The sequence below is a fragment of the Phragmites australis genome, chromosome 12, assembly GCF_958298935.1.
Source record: "Phragmites australis chromosome 12, lpPhrAust1.1, whole genome shotgun sequence".
Classification (NCBI taxonomy): Eukaryota; Viridiplantae; Streptophyta; class Magnoliopsida; order Poales; family Poaceae; genus Phragmites; species Phragmites australis.
The window spans coordinates 25,062,719-25,075,795 of NC_084932.1; the positions used below are offsets into that span (position 1 = coordinate 25,062,719).

At 49.1% G+C, this 13,077-nt stretch overlaps 1 protein-coding gene across 1 annotated transcript; it reads left to right on the forward strand.

Annotated features, from left to right (window-relative positions):
- Nucleotides 1–843: 843 nt before the first annotated feature.
- On the forward strand, nucleotides 844–3,947 carry LOC133886569 (14-3-3-like protein GF14-D). The gene is made up of 5 exons (XM_062326236.1): nucleotides 844–1,357; nucleotides 1,974–2,052; nucleotides 2,151–2,273; nucleotides 3,324–3,440; nucleotides 3,527–3,947. The coding sequence occupies exons 1-5, from the start codon at nucleotides 948–950 to the stop codon at nucleotides 3,587–3,589; spliced, it is 792 nt and encodes a 263-aa protein (XP_062182220.1). The 5' UTR covers nucleotides 844–947; the 3' UTR covers nucleotides 3,590–3,947.
- Nucleotides 3,948–13,077: the final 9,130 nt, after the last annotated feature.

The following is a 13,077-nucleotide window of genomic DNA, read 5'->3' on the forward strand; positions in this document are numbered from 1 at the left end:
CTCTGGGACGGGAGGTGGAGGAAGACTAGGAGGACGAGATGGAGAAGAACGAGTAGAGCCGTCCGATTCCATATTGCAGCAATTTTAAAGCTATCTGAAATCAAGCATTTGGATGCTTCATTGTTTTGGGCTGGGCGTTTCATTTCTCAACCTTTTCCAATAAAAAAATATAATGGGCCTTTGGTCCATGCCTATGACTATCTCCACAATCCAAATATACTATCTCAACAAAGTAGATATAAAATGTTGAGCATTTCTTTCCAAATATTTGAACTATGTCTCATCAATTATTGAATATGGTTTTCAAAAAATTAAACGTCTTCACATCTACTGACTTATGTTTTAGAAATTGTTGAACCAATTTTTTTTATCATGAAGTGTGTATTAAAAGGCAAAAAATTACAATCTAAATCCAAATTAAATTATAGGTTAATCGAGAAAATATGAAATGAAAAATAAATTACCTCATTCGTGGGCCCAACGAGCTGACCGTTTTGAGTCTTTGCAATACGAGTAGTATATCTTTGCAATACATATTTTCTTAATCTTTGCCGAAAAATATGAGTATACCTTTGTAGACTACGGAGGTAAATTAGTAAAGGGTACTATCACAAGAAAATTTAAAAAATAATCGTACACAGCAAATACCATCTCCAACCAACAGAAACTCCCCACGTGTCCACCAACCGAATATCGTCCACTAACCTCCCCGCCACAAACATGACCACACGGCCTCCCCCGCACCGCTCGCCCCCGCTCCTTTGACCGCCACGTCGTCCCACTGTCATGCGGGCCCCGCGACCCCCGCCCCCGGAGGCCGCGACCTCCTCAAATGCCCTACCCCTTCTTGCCTCCCACCACCTCCGCACAAACGCGTCGCGTCCCCCCTGCGCCGTGCGAACCCTGTAGGCGTCCCTGTGCCCGATCCGCCACCACCAGCAGCGGCCATGTCGCCAGCGGAGCCGACGCGGGAGGAGAGCGTGTACATGGCGAAGCTCGCGGAGCAGGCGGAGCGGTACGAGGAGATGGTGGAGTTCATGGAGCGCGTGGTGCGCGCGGCCGGCGGCGGGGAGGAGCTCTCCGTGGAGGAGCGCAACCTGCTGTCCGTCGCCTACAAGAACGTCATCGGGGCGCGCAGGGCCTCGTGGCGGATCATCTCGTCGATCGAGCAGAAGGAGGAGGGGCGCGGCAACGAGGCGCACGCGGCGTCCATCCGCGCCTACCGCTCCAAGATCGAGGCCGAGCTCGCCCGCATCTGCGACGGCATCCTCGCGCTGCTCGACTCCCACCTCGTGCCCTCCGCGGGCGCCGCCGAATCCAAGGTCTTCTACCTCAAGATGAAGGGCGACTACCACAGGTATATTATTATCGCCCAGAGATCTCACTTTTTCTTCTGCGAAGCCGCCTCGTGATGATGTGATCTATGTACGGAGTGACCGAGGAGTGATGTTTCTTGGTTGATAATGGCGAGATCTTTATATGCGCTGTGACTTGGTCAAAGATTTCGCTTAGTTTACGAGTGATCTTTGTGTTTGGATTTCTGATTAGTGGGGGATTTGAGGCCTCATTTATTGATGATTATTTTTAGGCACAGGGACCTTTCTACATACTTGGTGGTTGGTGAAGTCAAAATTTAAGATCTATATAGAGATATCTTGTATTGGGGGGGGGGGGTGGTAGGGATCTGATTTCTTGGTGATGATTAGTTTCTAATTGGTGGCGAAAAGTCTGAAAAAGAGCAGGGAAGAGATTCTGATGTTTGTGATGGGAGTTGTTGGGGAAGGAGTTTTGTGTAGTCTGCATATCCTGTTGCAATTTATGAATTTATTCATATTATGGATGTTGTTGTGCTGGGATATGAGCTTTTCTTGTATTTTTGTAGGAGATGATTGAAGGCTGTTGGTGTGCTACCCGTGAAATTATAATATTTATTGGTTTTGGGTATCTTATTTCTCTTCTTCATGCTTGTGCAGGTACCTGGCTGAGTTTAAGTCGGGCACAGAGAGGAAGGAAGCTGCTGAGAGCACCATGAACGCTTACAAAGCTGCTCAGGTTGGATTTCTGATTAAAAGCATTTTTTTTATGTGTAGATGTTGATAGGATGAGCAGTTCTTGTGATTCATTGATGGTGCTCGCTTTTGTGTTTGTAGGATATTGCTCTTGCAGATCTGGCTCCGACCCACCCCATAAGGCTTGGCCTTGCGCTCAACTTCTCGGTATTCTACTATGAGATCCTGAACTCCCCCGACCGTGCTTGCAACCTTGCGAAACAGGTATGCTTCTCCTCGCTGTCTCCTTTTGTTTTCATTGTTGTTGCTGCAATATCATGTGACATATTGGACTTCATTGCGTACATGAAGTGTCTTATATTTGCATCTTCTAGAAATCAGGCTGATAGCAAGGATATAGACAATTACCCTGTCCTCTGTTTCGGTAGGATGAATGGTAGTTTTGTGTACTATTAAGGAATTGCTTGGGTATGGCTTATTATGTTCTGTAAAAGATGATGTTAAGGAAATAATCCACTTATAGCTGCTGATATATGATGTCATGGATTCATGGATGTCAACTTGTTCCAAAAATCATCGGTAGCAAGAAAACTTTGTCAAACTAAAAGACCATACACTTCCAAGTATGCGACTAACATGCACGGACAACTTTGCATCCCCTGACAAATTTTGCAAGCGTTCTTTCATGAATTTTCTATGGAGAACTACATGCAAACTGGTTTACTGCATGCAAATTTCTGCTAATGCTTGTTCTGTATGCATAATCACTGGTTTAACATTATCACTTACTATGAAGTGTACTAAATTTGGGCGGTCGTGCTAATTAATTTGAAAGGATTATAATGTTCTATATTTCATCATTTTATGTTTTCAATACTTATTTCATCCTTTTGTCTGTTGTATGTATTTTGTGGAAACTTAGATGCTTCTTGTAGGTGTCTCAGCTGTTTATCCTCGACTGAACATGACATGTTTAGTTGCATACATTTTCCACTTCGTACTGAACCTTTACGAACGGAAATTTACCTAGTTCTGGAACAGCAGGAGTGAGAACCTTAGAAGTGGAGATATTCGAGAATTCTTGAATGCACATCTGCTACTGTTTATTACTACCTTGCCTTCTAGTATACATGAGGTTGAACATCCTTCATTGTCTATTTCAGATAGATCGACACATTACTAGGTGTCAAAACGTAAAATCTCTTTTTTTCAACTATAGTGCAACGAAACACACTTGATGTCATCATTAGTTTTAGCTTCCTTCACTCTTTATTTGGTGGAGTTGACTTGAATTAAATTCCATGTCTGTTGTAGGCCTTTGATGAGGCTATCTCAGAGCTAGACAGCCTGGGAGAAGAATCCTACAAGGACAGCACTCTGATCATGCAGCTCCTTCGTGACAACTTGACTCTATGGACATCCGACACCAATGTGAGTTTCCTTACACCAGCTTGGTAGTTATCTTTGTCCATCAGTCGTCATGGTTCTCATGTCACCTTGGTTCTTTCCTACCTCAGGAGGATGGCGGTGATGAAATTAAGGAAGCCACAGCCCCGAAGGAATCCGGCGATAGCCAGTAATGCCGATTCAGACTCCCGACCTGATGCACCGACAGATGTTTTGTGGGTTAATGGAGATTGCCATGCTTGCATTTCGATAGCTGTCTTCCAGTATATGTACTGTTGTCGTCGCACTGTTGTCGTCGCACTGGAGTAGACGACAATGCTGTTGAATTAAGCACTTCAGATGTTATGGTCGTACTCTTTGTTTCAGTCAGTTGATAAATGGTGGTTGGATGCTGGTTTTCGTTTCCCAACCCACCAGGAAAAACTTGCCCGTTCGCAGTGTTGTTAGTGATGCTATGTTAACCTATATTTGACAGACTCGCTGCCAGTAGTATTTTGTTGAGATGAATCTTCAAAAGTTGCTTGGCTTTCATCCTGGCTATCTGGATTCTTGGAGATACGCTAATGAACCCTGGTCGATGAACTGGAATGACAGTTTGCATTGTGATGAAATATGAATAATCTGAACATGACTGACTGTGCTGAACTGTTTGATTGCTGCTGAGCAAATGTTTGATGAAATATGAATTGGGGAGGATGATTGTTCTCTTACATCAGATGTTGCCCATCTCCTCACCTACGGTTATATAGCCGCACCGGCTTACATGTTTGGAATCCTTTTCTTTGAGAATAGCAGTAGCTGAAGGCAAGGCACTTCATGGTTTGAAGCCGGCACGAAGAGCATGGTACCACAAGCTCAAGACCTTTCGATAGTCTCGTCTTCTTTCTCCTCTAGCCGTTGAGAAGCAAGCTTTCGCCGTGCTTTTTCCAGTAGTCAAGCAAGCCATTGGAGTGCTTCGTACGTTGTGCTTTATCAAGCCAGCTTCTCTTTCTTTAGCCAATGAAGTTCATATAAGCGTAGAGAAAGCCTTCTTTTTCACAACCATGCACAAACCGAAGTGCTGCTGAAACGTGAAATCCATTCACCAACAGGAGGATAGCGGCTAAACTGTTCACTTGAGAGTGGGAAGTGCGATCTTTCGATCCAATCTACATCGACAAAAATCCATGTCTCATGGCACGAGAGCCATTGCGAGTTGATGTTGTAGCTCTACCGTCACAGTCTGTCCTTAAGAGAGGCATCAATTCCTAGCCAGACAAAGTTCCTATTAGTTCTCTTATAGGAAGATAGTATACTTGAATGGTCTCCAGTAGCTGTCCCATGCAGTTCTAGCGCTATTCTGGCTCTTGCAATTCCTGTGGTCCCTCTCACATCCTAATTCTGTAATCACGTTATTAAATATAATCATGCATCATAAGTATTATGTCTAATTATTGAGTGCTTGTTAATTTCTTTTGGTGGTTTAAAATTTTCTAACTATTATGAAATACCCGATGTTAGAGTTTTCCTTTAGTTTAAACCCCGTCTATGCGTTGTGGATGAATCCATTCAAATTGGGTTCATCTTGTTTTGTAAACGTGGCACAAAAGTTCCTAGAATTTTGAAGCACTAAAGCACCGCGGTTTAGGTTAATAAAAGAGAGAAACAAAATAAGAAGAGAAAGAAAAGGAATTTTCAGCTGAAATAGCTTTCTTTCTCTAGCGAGTGGGACTCACTTAAGATGGCCCACCACCTCTCTCTCCCTCAGCTGCAGCCCCACCCACCCTTCACTTCTCCCCCACGCCACTCCCTCACTCTTTCTCTCACTCCCACTGAGCCATCAGCAAGGGCAGCAGCTCTCCTCTCCCCCCTCTTCCATTTCTCCTCCAAATCCCACCTCAAGCAGCGAGATTGGAGATATGCATGTGGTACCTTTGTTTTCCCCTCATCCTTAGCTCCCCATCCATCCAAATTTCAATCGCGTGCATTAAGTTATGGGTGATTTCCAAATCAATTCGTCACCTTGTCTCCTCTGAAATTTCAGCAGCCTTCTACCTCTTCTCCAAACCCCTTTTCCTCCGATTTCTTCCCCAACCGACGGTCACCAACCTTGACAAGAACATTGGGTAAGTTCTCTAGGTTTCCCATGGTGGGAATGGATGAATTAGTTTGGCTTTGGACGGGTTTTGCAACGACATTCTTGCTTTTGTGAAACACTGTTTCGTTCTTGATGAAATGAAGCTAGTATGAGATGTTTGAATGAGCAAGAGCTAGTGATTTGTGTTGGTAGAGTGTGTATATTAGATTTAGAAACCATGCATTAGTGCTAATATATTCTTATGTGGGTTAGACTTTAACATACAAGTTGAATCAGTCGAAGAATCATCAAAAAACTCGCGTTCTGCTACAACCCGAAGGTTCCGGGTTAATCCAAATAATTTTTAATAGATGATCCCCACCCGGAGGTTCCGGTTCCTGAAGGTGAAAGAATCGAGATGTCGCCTAGAAGGGGGAGGGATAAATAGGTGATTCCTTACAATTCAAACAAACTTGTAGCGGATTAGTTAAAAGCGGAGTCTCCGCACATTTTGCAGACTCTCCGCACTTTTGCGGACCTTCTACAAAAACAGAGGAAGCTCGAATATAAACTACATCTAATGAGTTCTAGCTCAAACCAAACAAGGAGATATACATCTGGAGGTGTCCACTAGCAGATCCAAAAAGCACCTGCACTTACAAGTATGCACAACCAAGTAGATCTAGTAGAATGCACAAATCAACGCAAGAACACAGAAGTAAACAAACCGAAGTGGAGACATAAAGATTTATTTTCCGAAATTCGGATTCACCACCGTGAATCCTACGTCTCCGTTGAGGAAGCTCCAAGGAGCCGAGTCTCTTTCAACCGCTTTCCTCGATCCACTAGCTTGATCACTTCCCTTGCAGAGGCGAGATAGACCTTCACAAACTTTGTCACGGCTCACCACAAGAATGGGAGCTTGCCAAACGACGTCTAGCCATCTAGGAGGCTTCACCTCCAAGAGTAAAAAATGCTTCACGAATTACTTAACGAAGCCCATAAATGCTCAAGGATGGATTGCTCTCTCTTATGCTCTCAAACACTAATCTCTCAACCAAACTCTTAGAATATCTAACAAATCATGCACACACCTGTTGGAGCAAGAGATCGTCTTGCGCTAACAAGTACAATGAGAGTTTCTTTTAAGGAGGAGACTCAAGCTTGGAGACAAAGTTTGAGAGGAAGGGACATCGAAAATGTATTGATAGTAGAAAAGATCGGTTTAGGGGGAGTATCACTATGTGTCTTTGTGTTTGTGTATATGTGTCTCCCGTCCCCCCAGATGACCATGGCCCCCCATTTATAGGGTTGTACGTAGCTTGGTGTACAAGTTATTGCTAGTAACAAAGATTTAGGACCGACCGAATTACATAACGCATGTCTAGGTAAAACTACTTTTTACCTTACTCAGGAGATAATATCTACCACAACAAATATAGGGGCTGAACCAATCTCGGGGTTAGTGCAGGGTCGGTCGCCAAATGTGTCCCGGCGCCGTGCTATCCCGTGTGTCAGGCGCCCTCCACTTGCGTCATCATGTTAGGATGGTGTACACTAGCGTTGGTACGGAATGCCGGTCACATCCTTGCAGGGGAAGGATGACTGGCATTCCCCCTCTGGCAGATCTTTCTTGAGGCCTGATGACTCACCCCGTAGCCTTCAGGAAGCCTGCCCAAGCTCTAGGAGCTATGGCTCCAGGATGATGAGGCTTCCCCAAAGCCCGAAGGTTCGAAAGTGGCTTTCGGGGGCTTAGGTCCATAGGCATAGGCTAGCTAAGCCAAGGGGCCATCGAGAGTCCTTAACAATGACCCGCAACAGTAGCCCCTCGCGAGGGCGGCCAGGGGAGCGGTCGGGCCCACGGTTCTTTTGGAGCAGGGCCTCCAACGGTCCCTGGCTTTGTTTCTAATGGCTTATGGTCTATAGTATTGCTTGGCTTGCCTTGGAAGATTTAGCCCACTTGATTGAACTAACCGTTCGGTGACACTGGTGACAAGGGGCATTGAATGTGCCCTGTGAAAAAGGCATGATTACGCCTTCTCAGGCAGACGTGGGACGCGTGGCGTCTTGTCGTTGGGGGGTCATGGGGGTGGTTCTGCTCCCCCATGATCATAGCCTGGCAGGTGAAGGGATAGGGCGTGCACTCGTTTCCTTAGGAGAAGTAATATCTTCCTTATCTTTATAAGGAGAGGGATTATTCCGAGCGGCGATCTCGCTTTGCGCCTCATTCTTATCTGCCTTTGCCTCCAGCTGCTCTTATCTTTGTATGTGCGTCCATCGATCGCTGTTCTTCCCTCTTTCTTTTCATCCAACGCCTTTTGCCACCTTCCTGCAATCCGCATGGCTAGCTCAAGTGCCCCGGGTGGAGCCGAAACTCAGGCAGCGAGTGAAACCACCGATGCAGCCATGGTGGTCGGCCTTCAGATGGCGCTAATTCCTCCACCGTCCCTGGGGCTGCCGCAGGGAGTGGAGCTCCGCCGCGCCAGCAGGTCGCATCCCCAGTAGACCACCGTGCTTGGTGTATCTGCCAATGATAACAAGAAGCACAATCGGATGGTTAGGGAGGGGAAGATTCCCTCTAGAGCTGTCGCTCGGTCTTTGCTGGAAGAAGAGGTCCCGGAACCTCTAGCCCATGAAGTCGTGGTGTTCGAGGCCTTCTTCGAAGCGGGCCTGGGCCTCCCGTCGGTGATGTTGCTTGAGGAGGTGCTCCGCCTCTTCTACATCGAGCTTCCGCAGCTCCAAGTCAATGCCATCACCCGCCTAGCCACCTTCGAGTGGGCCATGTGGGTGGAGGGAGGGCGGATTTCTTCGCAGCCCTCCACTTCGCCAGCTGCCAGCTGAAGGTGTTCAAGGAGAATGGGGTGAAAAAACCCTCAGCTTGGCAGCGTCAATTTTCAGATATGGTCGTAGTATCGCTATGCCTTTCCGGCGAAGGCCATTAACAGCCAGTGGTTCACCGGTTGGTCGCAGCAATGGTTTTACTATAACGTCAGCCTCGGATCCCCCCTTTGCTCCACAAACCAGGATATCACGTATGTCCAGGAGCTAGAGCCGGACATCACGTATGACCATTTTACTTCGTGGCTGGACCTCCTCCAGAAGGTGGCTAGAAAGATGAGCATGCCTGATCTCGTGGAGGAGTTCATCATGTTGCGCATTCAACCCCTTCAGGTGGGCTGGGACTGTGTCTTTGAGCAAGGTGTGGAAGGGTGGCTGAAGGTGTACTCTGGGTCCCCCGTCAGCTTTGGTGAGTCCTCTTTGCCGTCTAGTTTTGGATCCGCAGATGTGAGCCGCCTTTTCATTTCAGAGAGCTACCTTCTGCTGGAGTGAGCGGCTGAGATTGCGGATGTTATCCTGGGCCCACCTATTGATGCGCATAGGAAGCGGCGGGTGGCTCCGACAGGGAGCTGGGAGTAGTACAACCGCGCCTGCTATCATCTCAGAGTGGTGGCTCCGGCGTGGCGGGATCCGTCGGAGCCCAAGGTCATTGGGAAACGAGCACGTGTGGTTCCCGCGATCCATGTGAAACCACTCCGGGCTTGACATCCTTCTGTCTCTAAAGGCTCGCATATCGGCTCAATGGCAGAGTCATCCGATGTGCCAATGGTCCGCAGGAAGCACCAGAGGCGGGTCAGAAGTGCAGGCGACCTGTCCAAAGGTGAGGGTGAGCTCAGAGGTGTTGAGCAGGGGAAGGGTCTGGCCCCTTCGGACATTGCCGGCCATGGAAAGAGCCGAAGACAAGGTGTGGCCTCCATGGAATATGACTTGGGTTTGCTGGTTCGGACATCGACGATGTCACGAGCCCTTCTATGAGAGGGGTTGAGGGACTTGGTGAGACATTGTTACTTCGTTAGTTATATCTTGTTTTGGTTGTGCACCAGGATCTGATTTGTGCTTCTTGGGATCTTGCAGTGATCACCAAGGTGGATGTATCCTTGACCCCTCCTCCAGAGGTTTTGGAGCCTTAGCAGGGGTCGGCGACCCCTCCAGAGGTGTCCTTGAGGGCTGCTTCAGGGAACGCTGCCTCGTCGCTGTGGAGCATCGAGCCGGTTTATTACTTGACCCTGGCAGCCTGTGCTGGGGACACTGGACCCTCCGCAGGGGCTCCCTTCACCACGGTCGAGGGGGGCCCTGGCCTTGAGGTCTTAACCCTGGACAACTTCGTGTTGCGCTCGGAGGCATTAAGGGCTTTCGTCGTGGCCTCATCTCTCCTCTGAAGTGGAGAGGTCGAGCGATCGATGGCCCGACATCCTCTGGAGGAAGTGGAGGAACTCCTGGCAGTAGCGGCCCTGCAGGTCAGTATTTAGCCGCGATCTGCTAGATCCGACATATGGTTCTAAGCAGCTTATCTTGTTTTTTTTCTTTTTGTGCTGTGCTTCATAGCAAGTGATTTTGACAAAGGCACTGGGAGATGGGGGCGCCAGGCCCTCATTGTGGCATGTGACGAGGTGGCAAGCCTTCATCAGGCCTTTGAGGAGATTTAGAAGCAGGTGGAGTTTGCGGAGGGTCATCTACAGGAGGAGATGATGCTCCGGGAGCGTGAGGAGGGTATTCGGCGGGAGGAGGTGTTGAAATGGGAGCGTGCGGAGGCTGAGGTGTGGAAGACTGCCAAAGATCTCTGAGAGGCAAGGGAGTTCGCTGACACGACCAACGCAGCTCATGTGTCAGCCGAAGGTGAAATTAAGACCCTTCGAACTGCGGTGGTCGGGGCACAGCAAGAGCTGGAGGAGGCTCAAGCATCTGAGGGGGCACTGTGTTCGGAGTGCTAGTAGTTAGCTGCACGTGCGTCGGAGGTGGCCCGTGTCACCTTCGATGCTATGAGCAGGCTTGGGGCTAGGTGTCCGCCACTACCCTTGGACTCAGAGGCATCGATTATGCCGCTCTTCTGGCTTCAGTCTGCTGCAAGGGTGATGGTTAAAACTACGGAGACCTACACGAGGTCCAGCGCACTCGTGGCCGCGGTGCTCGAGCTGGCCCTGCTGTACCAAGCAGGGGTTAGCCCATTCGAAGCATTGGAGCAGCAGGTGTCGGACTCCATGATCGAGGGCTTCCGGCCAGAGGTATCTCCAGTGGAGATTCACGTGGCTCTGGAGAACTTCCGCCATAATTTGTGGGCGAGGTATGGCCAGAACATTACCCTGCGCTACATGGCTGGTCAGGTGACTCTAAGCGTCACGGGGGTCTTCACCCAAGTTCTTCGTCGAAAGGTCAGGTCCTTCATCAAGAGCCTGTAGGTTCACTCTCACCCTCTGGAGGTTCTTTGCTTCAAGTTGTTACTCCGCGGGAGCAGTCTCCGCGCGTGGATGCTCCGCAAAAACAGCCTCCGGAGGTGTAGCACTATGCAGGCTATTGTTTTTGGTTTTCTTTCCTTTCCGAAGGGGGTCAGAGTCTTAGTATGTTGACTACCTCTTCTGCTTCATGTATTTGGACTTTTGCTTGCCAAATAGAGCCATGTCTGTCTCCTTGTGGTTTGCCTGTGTTGTTCTGGAATTCGTGCCTTGAGGCTAACTGGAGTCCGATCAGTGCACATAGGTGCGGCGACCTAAGGCCGGAGGCGATCTCGCTCGTGCCCGGGACGGTGCCTCTGGGAGGGATCAAGTGCATCCAGAGCGTCTGGGGCCACTCCATCTGTTCGGCAATGGAGTGGCTTCGTCATGCCCTATGATTCTTAAGGATGTGTGGATCTGAAGATGGCCACCGATATCTTGGTCAAGGTCGAGTCGAAGGACCCCCTTGTGTCTGCTCCGGATGTATATTTTGTTGAAAAGGATGACTGGTGTACAGCCCGAGAGGTACAGGCTGTGGAGTCCTTGCTGAAGGAGGAGGAGGAGAATGAGCTGCATTTTTCGGCCTTGGACTTGTATCCCTTCCCAGTGGAACCTTTGTCTTCCCAAGCTCAGGAAGGACTCTATCTTTGGCAGTAGGTCTTTGCATGAAGGGGATTTACGTCGACCCTCCGTGCACCGTTACCGGGGTCAACCTCCAAATCCCGTGGTACTTCTGGGAGGCATGGCAGGCGAGCGCCCTCCACATCCAGTAGTACTTCAGGGAGGCGCAATAGGCTAGCAAGTTTGCTAGGCATAGATTCAATGTACAGTGACTAGCCGAATACAAACTTTTGTATGTCATGTACAAATTTATCGCATCAACGCCTCACCTGTGCCCTCTATCCCAGTCCCTTCACATTCTGCGGCTGTTAGCAGCCACGAGGTGCGAGATCCAAGGGATACTGAGTTGCGTTAGGTGCGAGCAGGGTAAAGCAACTCATTTACTAACATTTTGATGCGTGACAACTTTGTAGTACGGAGGCTATGCCTTCAAGATACTGGAGAGTCAGATGATTTTGGCATGGAGACTTTTAGTCTTCAAGATGCCGGAGGATCATAACTTTGTCATCAATCCTTTTTGGCACAAGGCTAGGCCTTCAAGACGCTGGGGAGATTATTCCTCCGCCATGCAGGTTAGCTAGGTCTTAAAAATGATGGAGGGTCCATACCTGCTTGGCACGGAGGCAATGCCTTCAAGATGTCAGAGTGGTCTTTGCCTCTTCGGAGTCATCCAAGGTGAATGTCACGGGGGCGTTGACCCATTCGGGGACCTGCCGATGGATGCTAGTTGCTCCGATGTGGTTTACCCCACGTGCATAGTCTCACTGCTGCCGCTTCAAAGCGCAGCAGGAGCTTCCTCCACCAGTTATAGTGAGGACAACCTATTTGCCTTGGGCCCTTTTGTCGTTGTATCGCTTTGCAGTGATCGAGACGGAGGAGGTAAGGCCAGCTGCGGAGGGTTCTGTAAGGCCAGATGATCAACTTGCTGGCTTCCTGATGGCATTTGATCTTCGAACCACTCGTCGATGACCCCCTCAGCCGTGGTGAAGGGCCGAAGGCTGCCTGCCTCTCAAGGTACTCCTCTCAGAAGGTTGTGAGGGTCCAGCAGTTGTCGGTGTTATGTTCTCGTCCCGCTCCATGTAGAGTGCACCAGGATTTCTCCTCGGGATACCGGCTCGGGGCGTGGTTTCGCTTTGGGAGGGCTCCAGAGCATCATTAGCCACACCCTCTGGGACAGTTTTGGTTTAGAGTTCCATGGCCTTGGTTGATGTTGTTGATGTTTCGATGCTGTCGCTGCTACCCCCTTTGGGACATGGAGGTATGAGCCTCCTCAAAGCCCCTCTTCGCTGGGGGAGGGGGTACGTGTGATGATCCCGCCTACGAATGTGACTTATCGGGGTCAACACGGGAAGTCTCGGTAGCTCGCGAGAGCCTCTGGAGAAGTTTTCCTTCCTCTGTGCGTGAATATTTCTCAAACTTGCTCATGAAGACTTCCACCATGCGTATGGGACACCGGTTCAGCTGATCGTACAGTGGGGCTTCGACCAGACCCTGGGTTGCGGCATCGATGACCGAAGAGTCCAATATGCCCCTAATCTAGGCCTTGGTTTGGAAAAACCTTCGGAAGTAACCCCGGAGGGTTTTGTTTGATTCCTGCCTAATAGTGAACAGGCTTTCGAAGGTCACCGGCTCGACAAAGGTGCCTTGGAAGTTGCTGCGGAAGAGGTCTTAGAGTTGGGACCAGGCGTGAATAGCACCAGGGTCCAGTGCCTAGAAC